Source organism: Aythya marila (assembly GCF_965140915.1).
Source record: "Aythya marila genome assembly, chromosome: 2".
In the NCBI taxonomy this organism is placed as follows: domain Eukaryota; kingdom Metazoa; phylum Chordata; class Aves; order Anseriformes; family Anatidae; genus Aythya; species Aythya marila.
Window position 1 is genome coordinate 106406497 of NC_139043.1, and position 13519 is coordinate 106420015.

The following is a 13519-nucleotide window of genomic DNA, read 5'->3' on the forward strand; positions in this document are numbered from 1 at the left end:
TCAGGATTATTTTTTATTCAAAATTAAGATGACAAACCTTGATGAATTTCCCGTTCTCTTTCCTACCAGAAGGAAAAACACACAAAACCCACGTTTCAAACAGAATCCAAACAGAAAATATGAAACCAGGCATAGAAATCCATCTCTCCCTAGACCTGTAACTAGATCAGGTAACAATCCTTACACAGAAAAAATACCCACCTACTTTATCCAATGACTGCCTAAAAAAAAAATACATCAAAATTCAAGTCTGCCTTTCCCAGGTTATTGTCCTTAACAAAAGCAAACCAGATTGTTTCTTGTTCTCAGGAAAGAACAATCACTAGGCTAGATAAGTAATCAATTTTTTCCTCCAAGGACAGGAAATCCAGATCTCCCTCTTCCTTCACAAGTGCTTTAGCCATTGAACTGATGGATAAAAAGGCACAGTAGTTGGTAAGAGACTGTACCAAGATAACTATAATTTTCTACATCAATTAGCCACAGTGTAATAAAAAAACTATGAACCTTAATCTTAGTTTTGCTACTTCTTACTGCCTAGTACCACAGACTTTAAGTCTGTTAGAACTATATGGATGTTTCATTCCTCCATTTGCTATTGACTGTTTCTGTGCTCAAAATACTGGCAGTTTTAAATCCCAATCTGAAAAATTGAGCTTTCCCTATACATTCCACGGAAAATTTAGTGGTCTGAAGGAAATGAAATCCAAACGAGATTTGGAAAAAAACAAAAGGCTACCCTTCCTCTAGTTGAAAATGTGAGCTGAACACTTTGACACTATGGCTATGGGGAGCTTTCAGGCATATAATTGAAGCTGCATTGTTCAAGTAGAAATGAAATTTGCACTTTAAGGAAGGATTGTGCTTTGATGTGCATAAAAAAATCATGCATTATTTCCTCCAAGATTACAATGCCTGCTCCCTGGTGTACCTGAATTCACCAGTAAATCTAATATTTAGGGTGCTAATTAAATGTCAGACTGTTAACAAGGATTTTACTATCTAATTTTATAATCAGAATTTAGTATCATATTGTATAATTTCATCTCCTAAAATTATCTTTTTCTCCTCTTCTCTTAAAGCCTGGCTTATTTATACAGCATCCACCACATTTGAAAAATATTTTATTTATAGTATTAATGGTAACTTCTCTATTATAGTTAAAACTCTAAGTGCTGTAGATTCAGGGAAGTTTGAAAAGCACACTCTTCCAGTGGAAGTCTATTTCAAGGTAGCTTCAATTTCCCTTATAACAATGAAAGACGTCAAGGAGCAAGCATGACAGTTATCTTCATTCACACGCTTCTCTTTTTTATTGTCTCATGAAAGTAGCCAACTTCCAAGTACACTAAACTCTGCTTACAGTTAAAGTTTTAGATGTATAAATATATTAGTAGCAAGAGACTTGATCTCCTTGGAGAGAAGAAAAGAGTGGGAAATAGAGGTTACAAGTCCGCACGTGCCCAGGAAAATAACACAACACACATACATATATACAGACATAAAATTCACTATATATATATAAATAATAAAATGATAAAATAATAAAAAATAAACTTGAAAGAATTAAGAACTATTAGTACAAGCAGAGAAAGTCACAGAACTTTGGGAAAGAGGCAGATAAGGGACCATAAAATCTGTCCTCTAGCTGTCTTGTTCTACACTGCAAACTAAAGCTTTACACCTAGTATAGTAGGTCACTTCAGAACACTTCAATGCAAGGAGATGGCTATGCTGAAAAGTAAAAACAAAAATGCCTCAAATTCACACTCAGAAGTAAAGCTAAGCTTCCTGATGCTATTAGCTATTTTAGCTATTTCAACAGAATCAGGGCAATGCTATCTATATAATACTACCATTTTATAGTAATATAGAATAAACTACAGTAAACTATTCACCACTCATTATTATACACTCAGGAGAAAAGTATTAAATGTACACAAATGTGGTGCTTAAGATTAATGTTATTCATTAAGAATGGAAAATATTTTTTTTTTGTCCTGTAGTATAGGGAAAAGAACAGCCAGAGGATGCTTCCTCATTAAGCAAAACTAAAACACTTTGTGAATTTAGTCAAGATAATTTCTGCATAAAGAGTATTTTAAAGAATAAAAATCTTGTTCCGTAAAAAACACCAGCTGATCAAGTTATGACATCATAATTATTACCCTTGATTATGAACTTTCGTTAGTCATACCAGCAGCACAGACATAGTTTAAATAATAACACTAAAGACATCACTGTTCTGAAAGACGGGTGGTTACAATGGTATAAAAGATATGTAGAATGAGTTTGTTTTAGTTTCTGAACTCATAAAATGAAACAATCTCAAGTTTATTTTTATGCCTGCTGTCAATTATACCTTTTGCATCAATTGATTCCTGTTTTGCACCTCCATTTTTAAGAAGATGAATGAATACCATTCAGTGTAGGAAATTTGTTAGTGTTTACTTCTTCAAATAGGTATAAAACTCATCTAATGAAGATTCAGATGTGATACACACGCACACTTTCCCAAGAATAGGGTCAAATGGAAAATTATTAGTTTGGAAACTCCTTTACCCTAATTTTCAGAACACTGACAAATATTTAATCTAACTTCTCACTGCAAAATTTGAGGTTTCATCACTTGGCTCAGAAGCCTACAACAGGCTTCCCAAATATAAAGTGTTTTTTGTTCTTATAATTCCAGTAAACTGTAATTTATTTTTTTTTGCCTTCCTTAATATGGTATTATATTTTAAACAACAGAATCTACTTTCTTTTTAGCTTCAGAGAAGTCTTCAGCTTTCTGAATAACATCTTTGTCTTTCATATTGCAAACTAGAAAGGATTTTTTTTTTTTTGAAGATGGGTTAATAAATTCATATAAATTAACTGGCAAAATCAAGAACAATATCTCCCATAGTTCCATAGTTTTCTTAGAGAAGACCTCTCATCTGAAATAGTGGAATTAGTTAATATAGTTTTCTTATTCATGCCAGTTTCCTTATGGAAAAAAGGCCTGAGTTTCAAACTCTTTTGGACTGTCTCTGGTGTACTCATTTCGGTTCATTCTCGGTTCCTCTTGCCTTACAGATAGCATACAATTTCAAAGCTACCTCCTTTAACCTCAAAATAAGATGAGCGAAAAAATGCAAGACCAAGCTCAGATCATCTTTGGGAATCAAAACCTGAAATATGGCATTTCACTGTGGATAAATAAGAGGTTATCTACTTTTACTATTTACAGACAGATAAGAGGTTTTTTAAAGCATTTTCATAGAAAATGTGCAAGTCTTTTCTCTCCAAATGTTACAGAGGCATCTTAGATATGGCTTTTACAGAAAACTGAGACATGCAGACACACAGACAGACAGAAAATAAGAAACAAAACCAGGAGAATCACCAAAACCATGGGTTTACAAAACTTTTGAGTGGCTTGTTTCCATCAAAGAACCCTTATACTTACCAGGAAAGGTACCTCCTGCTGGAAAAGAAGCATTTTTGTCATATTTCACATTCAAGCGGACAGGTTTCTCAGGATCAGGCAGGACATTTAATGTAATTATTGGACAATCTAATGTGATCTTGTTGTATGCGGCTTTAACTTGTAAAATGTGCTCTCCCCTGAAACATACAGAAATCATAAAAACCATTATAAAATACCTCTTCTGAACAGGCGATTTTCAACATACATGAAATCTGAATGATGTACATGAAAGCATAATAAAACAAAATCTGAAAAGAACTAATTCAAACTGCTAATGCGAAGCTAGAAACACTTGAATGAAGTAAAATAATAGTTTTAATATCTTAAGATATTAGTTTATTAAATTTAATTTTAAATATTTAATTTGTTTGATTATTTCATTGCTTCTCTGTAAAATGCTAGCAACAGCAGCTTTGAGTTGCAGAAGACAGTAAGGTGGAAAGCAAACATAACTAATTAAAATGCTGTCTGAGGAGCATTCTGCTCTGACAGTTTTCAAAGAGCGAATCTGTGTACAACTCACATCTAGAAAAGTGCATTGCAAGTACATAACGACTCTGCTGCACTGTTATATAATAACCCATTTTTTTAAAAAAAGTTTTAAGGACTAGAAATTTAAGTTTTTAAACAGAACTGGGATTAACATGTTTAACTGCACAGTGACTATACTCTCCAGCCAGTTTTGATCATGCTATAAAAAGTAGGGTGTTACCACTGAACACACCTGTGTCTAACCTCCAGTAATATACTGATAATTAATATTTACCATCTACCAAGATGTGAGCATTCCAAACACACTGAGCACCACCAATAACATTTTAAATATTTTCTTCCAAATGTATAACAATGTTATAGACAAAATCCTGTACATATGAATGCAAAAATATTAACTGGCATAAAGTACTTCAAAAATTTAAGAACAAGTACTTAGTGCTAGCTTCTAAGCTACCTAAAACCAACCTAGTCTTCTAACAAAAGCTCCTACGAGCTAAACATTACTAATTTTTAATCAGTATTTATCTTCTGGGTTAGTAATTTAAAAAAATAAAATTACTTGTAACAAGACACTCAATACACTTTTCTCATGATATACGTAAGACCTCTCTACAGCAGGCAGATTAACCTCCACTTCTTGTTTCCTGTCAGTCAGTAAGGAATCACACAAGAAAGTGCTAGATTTAATTGGTACCAGAGATATTTTAGATTTTTGGAGGAAATATTATCTATAGTTACATAAAACTATTTCAATTTTTGCTTTATAAAAGCATGCTTACGGATTCTCATTCTTGAGAGGTTACTACAAAAATGAAAACCAAAAATGTAGCCTTCAGCTCATTTCCATAAGAAAACAAGGTTTAGGCTATTCTATCTCAATATATTTCCAGCTGAAATTAGCCAGTTGATTCAAAAGTTAACTGAAAGGACAGAGGGACTGAAGTTCTAAAAGGCCAGAAAGAATGTGTGGAGAAGCTGCAATTACAACTGAGGAAATGGAAATGCAGAACAGAAATCGTACCACTGCAGCTTTCAAGAAAATGCTAGGTGGCTAGAAGAAAGAGCCTGCAGGCAAAGAACCACAGAATATCCCGAATTGGAAGGGACCCACAAGGATCATCGAGTCCAACTCCTGGCTCCACACAGGGCTACCCCAAAAATCACTCTAGATATCTAAGAGCACTGTCCGAGCACTTCTTGAACTCCATCAGGTTTGGTGCCGTGACCACTGCGCTGGGAGCCTGTCCCAGTGCCCGCCCATCCTCTGGGTGCAGACCCTTTCCCTAACCCCCAGCCTGACCCTCCCCTGTCCCAGCTCCATGCCGTTCCCTCGGGTCCTGTCGCTGTCCCCAGAGAGCAGAGCTCAGCGCCTGCCCCTCCGCTCCCCTCGTGAGGGAGCTGCAGGCCACCATGAGGCCTCCCCTCAGCCTGCTCTGCTCGGGGCTGAGCAAACCAAGGGACCTCAGCTGCTCCTCATGCGTTTTCCCCTCCAGACCCTTCACCATCTTTGTAGCCATCTTCTCCTCTGAAGGAAAAGCATCTCTTCTGATCAGTAACACAGGTGTACTATCCACTTCAAAAACCGTCACGTATAAACCCCAAACTAGATATAGCCTGTTCTGAATCATGCCTAACCAGCAAGACAAAACAGTAAGATGCAGGAAAACACTCCAGTGTTAGCAGGTGGGCCTTAGGGATACAGGAACTGGGTAGCAGAACTGTGAACAGAAAGAGAAATAATGAATTTGGAAAGACAGATGGGACATGCAAGTGTAAAGGGGAGACTGATATGAAGAAGCAGGAGGTGCAGGACACAAAGCCGCAGGAAATGAAGCTTCATTAGCTCTGTTGCAAGTAAGAAAAATATTTTTGGTTTTGGATTATTTTTTTTCCTCAAATTCTTTAGGACAATTTATCTACACTGGTTAGCACCCAGAGGAAGTAGGATTTCAACACTCCTATAAAACATGTTCCTATTTTAAAAGCACTACGCCTAGTTCTTATCACCCAAAGGCTATATATTTCAAACATTTTAAATGATACCATGTACACTAGGTACAGGTTGGCAATTTTAAGCTGTGTTTTACCATGACCAGAAAACCTAGAATTCAGGAAATGAGAGCAGCAGCTTCTCAGAAGACCAAAGAAAAAGCTATTCAATTTTATTCAGTTACGCGCTTAATGTCTTAAAGCTCACTAACTGGCCTTTCACCAGCATCTAAATAATAAACGTTTGACCTCAGCTCTAGACGAATTCCTCGTAGGTACTTTATGAAATGCGCAGCTTAAATACATCTAGCAAGCAACATTTCAGAATTCAGTTTTTCCACATAGTTTTCACTACTTACCTAGGTGCATGAATACTAATAACTCCCAGGTTAGCCCTACCATTTTCATCTGTTTTATGTTGCTGGTTTGAAGAAAAAATCTGTCAAAAAAAATATTTTTTTTATTCTTTCAATGACACAAAAGTAGTATCAAGTCTTAAAATAAAACATATACCTCATTTGCCTACATACTGGCTTTCCATTTGAGCAATAGTTGCTTTGAATTTTTGCACTCTAAATTAGGGAAAGATACATTCTTATGAATATGATATTAAGGTTTCAGATTTTTCTCTGCCAGTTTTTGAAGACAATCACTTTATCTAAACTAGAATATTTTTGTTCATTAACACATTTAAATGTTTTATAAATGTTATTTCTTTAACTGGTACTGATAACGTCACCCATAATACCTGCTAATCTATTTTCAGATTCTAAAACCTTCTACAAACTGTTTGATCCCTCTCAGTGTTTTTCCAGCCTGCACAGAGATTCCTGGGTAGCAGAAATTAAAGAATGACACAACTTGAGTATAGAAAACTAAAACATCTGTGTCTATCTTTCGTTTTCCCCATCCTGGTCAAACTGCCAAAAACATCGCTAGACAACCTAGAAAAAAATGTTATGACAACTACCTCATTAATCAGAACTTAACAACAAACAAAAACTAACCTCTATACTGAAAGAAACAGCATTTAACCAAACACTAATGATAGGTACCTTCTTGTCAGCATTGTTTTAGAAAAACAACACAACTGCTTTACGCATCTCTTGTTTACCTTGTACATTAAATAGGTTTCACTAAAAGTCCTTTGATGTCAATGGGACTTCTGCTTTTGAGAAATTCTGGCTGAATCTCCCTGTTAGAAAACTCCCCTTTAACTCACTGGTGTTCTTCAAAAAGTGCATTTTTCTGTATGCTCTCTGTCTTTGCCACACTTACTCTCCCAGCACTGAAAGTGAAATCTTACAATTGGCAGTATCATTAAGTTACACTTGTCCTTGCACATTAAATGGCAGAGAAGCTACCACTTTCACTTTCCCCGTGAATCAGAAACTTTTGAAATTATGGATGCCAGGATAGGAGATGCAGAATGCCTGTCCTCTGAAAAAAACAGGTGAATACTAACACATTCTTTAAGTAGAAGCTATTTTTTTTTTGAAAATGTGCATGCGCACACATGTGTATACACTGTCTTAGCCTTACCTAAGAAATACCTTGTCAGTGTATCAGAAGAACCTCAGATAGGAGCTTTAAAGTTTAGAGGACAGCAAAGGAAGCCATGGATATATTCTGAGTTCTCGTATAATGAATTCCTCTCTAAAGAGGGAAATCAACTTTTTACATCAATGATGTAACACAACAATATCATGCAAAAGATTGTCCTTATCTGAACAGCACTTGGCATTAAATTGCTTTCCCTTTGCTATTTCAGCATAAATTTCAGAAGACTACATGTCTACTTACCCACTTACACAAAAACAGTATTTTTAGAATATGTGAAGTGGGCAATCTTCTTCCAAAATTATTTTCTTTTTCAAATGTCATGTCAATAATTTACATGAATGAAACTACTTTAGCAAAACAAAACAAAACAAACAAAACACAGTGAAAGTTGACTAATAATGGGTCAGCTATGGAAGCATGAATTTATCCAACCATTTCCCCACAGAAAGGCAATGGCAAAAAAATGTGTGCTCAATGGTTTAAGAGGCAGGCAGCACTGTAAAGATATTTTGATTTTCTAGAAAGGCTAAGAAAATTGCCAGATATGTATTATACTTTTCTGAAGACTATATTCAGCTTAACAGAATGATTCACATTTGAAATCACTGTACATCACAGAATAGAAATTTTAATTTTCACAGAAACTGGTGATTTGTTCATTTCCACTGTTGGGTTGCCCATATGAGTTTGGAGAGTTTCTGTTCAGCCATACTCATTCAGTTCTGGACTCCACATAATGGAGTACAGAAAACGCATGCTACAACCACAGAATAGCAGGTCTAGGAGTCTTAGAGGATGGGATGTGAAATACAGCTTATTTGAGAATTTCAGTTCCTAGAAACTTTTCATTTCCTTTGGGAGACCGCACATACAAACTATTTGAAATGCCAAGGCAAGACAGTCTCTAAAGAGGTTCTCAAAGATAATCATGAAACAAATCTGATGTCTGTTTAGCAAATATGCAGCTAGTTGCTCTACTAATGTATAAGAGTATCACTCTTATGGTACTGCTGTTGCTACACTCCAGGAGAGTGCATGGTAACAGATACATGAGAACAACGATTGACCTTGGCTTTCAGAGTATTTTCTCCTCAGCAAATTCAGCTGGGATGAAGACCATTTCTAAGACATGTTGCTGGTCCTCTCTGGAGAAAGGCATAATGTCTGAATGTCTGAGCACACCATCTGGTTAGACACAGCGTTACTGTCAAAGTATGTTTTCTCAAGAAAAACCTAGCTAGAAGTCCCACGGAGCTGTGGCTGCCATCATAAATGCAGCAGCAGAAAGGTTAAAAAAAAAAATAAGTCGCAAACTATGAGGCAAGCTTTTATAGAATTTACATTTAGAAGAGCCAGAAGAAAAACTTTCAAGATGTGAAGAAATTTCCTAGATAATAATAAAAATATATAATAAAAAACAACAAAGAAAATAAGTAATAGTAGTATAACTAAATTGGGGAGAAGGTTGAGGCTGTGAAATAGTTCTTGAGGGGTAAATAAAAGAAAGTTCATGGCTGTTGTGTATTTTTAAAGAAATAATATTTTGAGACAAATTTATGGCAAGCATGAATAAAAACAGACCAAGGCCAGCCCTGTATGAAAAAGGTCATGTCCAGAGACGCATGAATATATCTGTATTGATAACATACAAATTGAATATAACAGTTGCTGCATCAACGGTTAGGAAAATTTGACAGTTTGGCATTTTTTCCCCCAATAATTTGAAATAAAATGTTAATGACTTAAGTATTCTGTCAAACTTCTTTCTTTGTATAGACCAATGCGTGGGCCCTCTGACACTCCTACGTCACTCACAAAAAGCATAATAACTGCTTAACTCTGAGTTAGATATTGCATCCTCATTGCTTTAATTCAGTTTATAGAGCCTATGCTCTTCTCAGAGATAATTAGTTGGGGGGTGCCTAACTGATAATTAGGTGGTGTGCCTCAGTGGCTATACAGGTGAATGGCCAGTAGCCATACATTCATTAATCACAAACAAAAAACAACAAAATAAAAATGATTTGGTTGCCCCTTTGGAACATATCTAAGGTAATTTACTGAATAATAATAATGATAAATTGGGGGATACACACAGAATTTGCAGAAGGGTTGAGTAGAAGATCAAGAATGTATAATAATTACACTTGCATACTGCACTATAGGAATTCTGTTATATTTATGATTGCTATAATAAAAGGGAGCTGAGAAATCTGTCCTGGGAACTCTTTACGTTATTAATTGAAATTAGTACTATGTGAGATTAATTATTCTTTTGTACTCTAACAACACCATATTCACTTCTCCAAAAATGTCTTGGTAATTAGGAAGAAAATGTAGACGTGACAACATAAATCTGTGTTACGTGGACAAAATTTCATATAGTAAGGCCTATGCGTACCTTTAGGTTGCTACTCTTTGAAAGGCTGATTTTGACATTAGGTTCAGAAGATGGATTTCCCCACTGATCACACAGTTGAAGGACAAGGGGTTTTTGCAACTCTCTGCCATTAATCACTGCAACAGGCTGGAAAATAAACAAATGCATTATTCTATTCAGTTGTAGGTATGTTAGACATTCATAGCAGATCAGGAATACTCAAAGTGATAGCATCTGCTTTTTCCATGCTATTTGCCTCCTGTAACAGCCAGGCTATGTCAGAATTGTAGGACTCCTGGAAGGTATTTCCAGAGTTCTCCCATGTACATTCTTGTCATTAAAAAACGCACTATTTGATTGAATCATATGTGTTACTCATATTGATGCACTTCAAATTAAGTACAGTAAGGACATGCTTCTGAAGAGCCTCATCAAACACGGTTTCCATGTTGCGTAAGGACTGAAACTTTTTGTCTTCTCATAAATCGTGATACCTTTCCAGAGAGTAAAAATAATTATATTCCATGAACCTTTTCTTTCCGCATTCTCATCAGTAATGTCCTTCACCATTTTCCCAACACTGTAATCTTTTTACCTCCTTCCACTCTCCTATTTTGCTTTCTGTTGCAACTTAGCATTTTCACTTGAACAGCCAAAGTAGACATAGAAAGGTCAAAAAAAAAAAAAAACACAGACAAGTGGGATGGTTCCAAATTTCTCTATCCTTTCCATTTGATAAAGTATCATACACTCATCCCCACTTTCTGACTGTAAATAATCTTAAAATGGTAAGTAAATTTGTGGTTGTCTTCCTATATCCTAAACATCAAAAATAACAGGTACAGAAGAGATGAGCTGCCAACCATTTTTACCATTAAAGACAGAATCTTTGGCAAACGGTAGTGGAAGATGCAGCCCACAGTAAAACTACTGCACCAAGGAAAAGAAAAATGAATGAAGTATAGAAAGGCAAATGGGACAGGAAAAACAATTAAGGAGATAGTCAAGGAAAATACAGTATTCTGAACAGACATATATGAGTTAGTTCATTCTAAAATAAATTTACTTTTAAAGCTAATGTTGTTATTGTATGAAAAATCCTTCACATTTACTGCCCCATTTGAAGCATGTCTATATAATCAGGCTGCAAAATACTTACTTGATTTTGCTTGTGTTAAGTTGTCCTGAACAACACAAAAAGTGTCTCTACAGATGTCAATCTGGCAATTTTCAGAATCATCATCATAAGAAGTCAGTGTTTTATTTCATCTTTGCATCCTGTGCTCCAAAAGCTCAGGAAATAAAGGACCTGCTAACCAGTCACCTTCTTGTTTTTTTCCCCAAACAAAAACCATTTGACTTACCTTTTCGAGCTCTGGCCAATCCACAATTTGTAATTTAGCAGGGGATCCTGCAATTAAATTTACTCTGAGAAAGTCAGAAAACTCACGCCAAGCAAAGCACAGTTCTTTGCTTCCAAGTAAACAGGGTTTAAATCTAATTCCTTTGACTCTCATTGTTAGGGTACTTTCCTATTGAGAAATAAAAATAAAATTGTATCAAGGGAATTATACTTTAATTTTTTTCAATACGGTATTTTAATATTTGGACCTACTAGACACTGCTTGCTATTTTTACTGTGAGACAGTAAACAAACAGTTAAATATAAGCTCTACTCTTTTTGCTAAATTTAAATAGACTACTTGTGTAAGAAATGATCAATTTCAAACTTGAGAATTTCCCAAAAGCCTGTTCAATGTAAATGAGTTATGTGTAACTTAGTTATATCCATCATTTCAAAAGCCGTAGAATACATTTTAAACTACAGCAGACAATATCATTAGTTCTATGTGGTTCTTCTAAAGATCATAAAATCAACTACACCACTATAAAAAACAAACAAACAAACAAACAAAAAACAGGAAAAAAGCCTAAAAAGAAGTTAGAAGAAGAGATACAGAAGAACAGATAAGAAAGAAAGCAAACCAGACCCAAACCAAACATAAAGTGACCTCACTGCCATGGCATAGAGCTGCAGCAGTGATAAGGTTTTTAACAGATGCTGCTATATTCCTTAGAATGGGATCATATTATTTTAATGCTATCTTCTCATAGCTTACCATCTACAGTTTAATTTGATTACTTTTCTACAGTTTTGGTTCAATTCTGTGAGACTGAATAAGACAAATTACCACATGTAGGCCACAGAGAAATAAACTGTATGACATCTTATAAATACCTGCCAAGTTATTTGTAAATTCGATTTATCAAGTCCAGGCCCAGAAACTCCTAGGGAACTTACACACGCAGATGTCACTGTCTGAACCTGATTTCCATATTGATCTGTAATCATTACATCTATTAAAAAGATAATTTATTAAGATGATTATTAAGATCATTACACCAGCAGCTGCTTTAATGAAACATTATAGAATATATAGAATATAAATATATACAACATGCACACAAAATAGAGAAAATTTGCATAAGTATCACAGAATCACAGAATGGCTGAGGTGGGAAGTGACCTCTGCAGGTCATCTGGTCTAACAGCCTGCTTAAATAGGGCTATACAGAGCAGATTGCCCAAGACCACATCCAGGCAGCTGGTGAAGATGTCCACACAGGGAAACTCCACAACTCTCTGGACGTCTTTTGTCAGTGCTCCATCACCTGCACAGTATTATATATATTTATTTTTTTATTTTTAAAAAAGCCTTTCTATTCAGAGGGAGTCTCTAGTATTTCAGTCTGTACTCCCTGCTTCTTGTCCTGTCACTGGGAACCACTGAAAAGAGCCTGGTTCCATTTTCTTTACATCCTCTCCTTTCAGGTACTTATATATCTTGGTAACATCCCCTCCCCCACGCATCTTAATAGGGTATCAAAAATGTACTTATCTAGTCATATTAACCAAGTATTTGTGTTTCCCACTTTCTTTTTGAGATTACTTCTTGATATAAAGTTAGAAGAAAAGTCTTAAGATAGAAGCTGATTTTTAACCTGTAAAACAGTTTGCACTGTGTGCTTTTCTTTCCTCAAACAAAATCTTTTAATGGCTCTAAATACCATAATAATTTTTAATTTCTAGAAGTCATTTAAAATCTCATGTTTATTAGAAGTAATTGACATATTCAGAATTGGTAAAGCACTGCATATTATCTGAAGAAGAAAAATACTTAAGTGATTTTTTTCACCAGCAGCAAAAATACCAAAATAAAAAAGAAAACAACAAGGCAAAACGGCACTTTTGAAGCATTTAAGTATTTTTATTCTCTCAAGTCCTGGAGCAACCATGTGTAGAAACTGAAGGCAAATCAGAAGACTAATCCCTAACATGGTAGTTTTTTAAGGATAAATTTTTAACTTAAAAATATTATATTTTGAAGACCATGCCCTTCAAATAATCTGACTACTGTTTTTGCCTTTAGGATTTTAGAATATACAACCTAAAGAAAAATATATGAACTACTCAAACTCAGTGTGATGAATGTCCTAATGTACAAGTGTGGTGGCAAATTTTACCGGAGAGTAACTCCAGAATGGATGTTACATAAGTCTGATCATCCATGCACGAATGAGAATGTAAATATGTTTTATGTTTTAATAGTAGAAGACAA

General features: G+C 35.2%; 1 protein-coding gene across 2 annotated transcripts in view; it reads right to left on the reverse strand.

The window, feature by feature from the left end:
- The window catches only part of SMCHD1 (structural maintenance of chromosomes flexible hinge domain containing 1), a 79624-nt gene that overhangs the window by 22497 nt on the left and 43608 nt on the right, over positions 1-13519 (reverse strand). For both annotated transcript variants that reach the window (XM_082753940.1, XM_082753941.1), the window contains 5 exons: positions 12139-12257; positions 11264-11431; positions 9921-10046; positions 6316-6395; positions 3452-3609 (listed from right to left, as the gene is read on the reverse strand). In XM_082753940.1, the coding sequence (XP_082610066.1) occupies positions 3452-3609; positions 6316-6395; positions 9921-10046; positions 11264-11431; positions 12139-12257 (651 nt within the window). The remainder of the gene's footprint in view (positions 1-3451; positions 3610-6315; positions 6396-9920; positions 10047-11263; positions 11432-12138; positions 12258-13519) is intronic.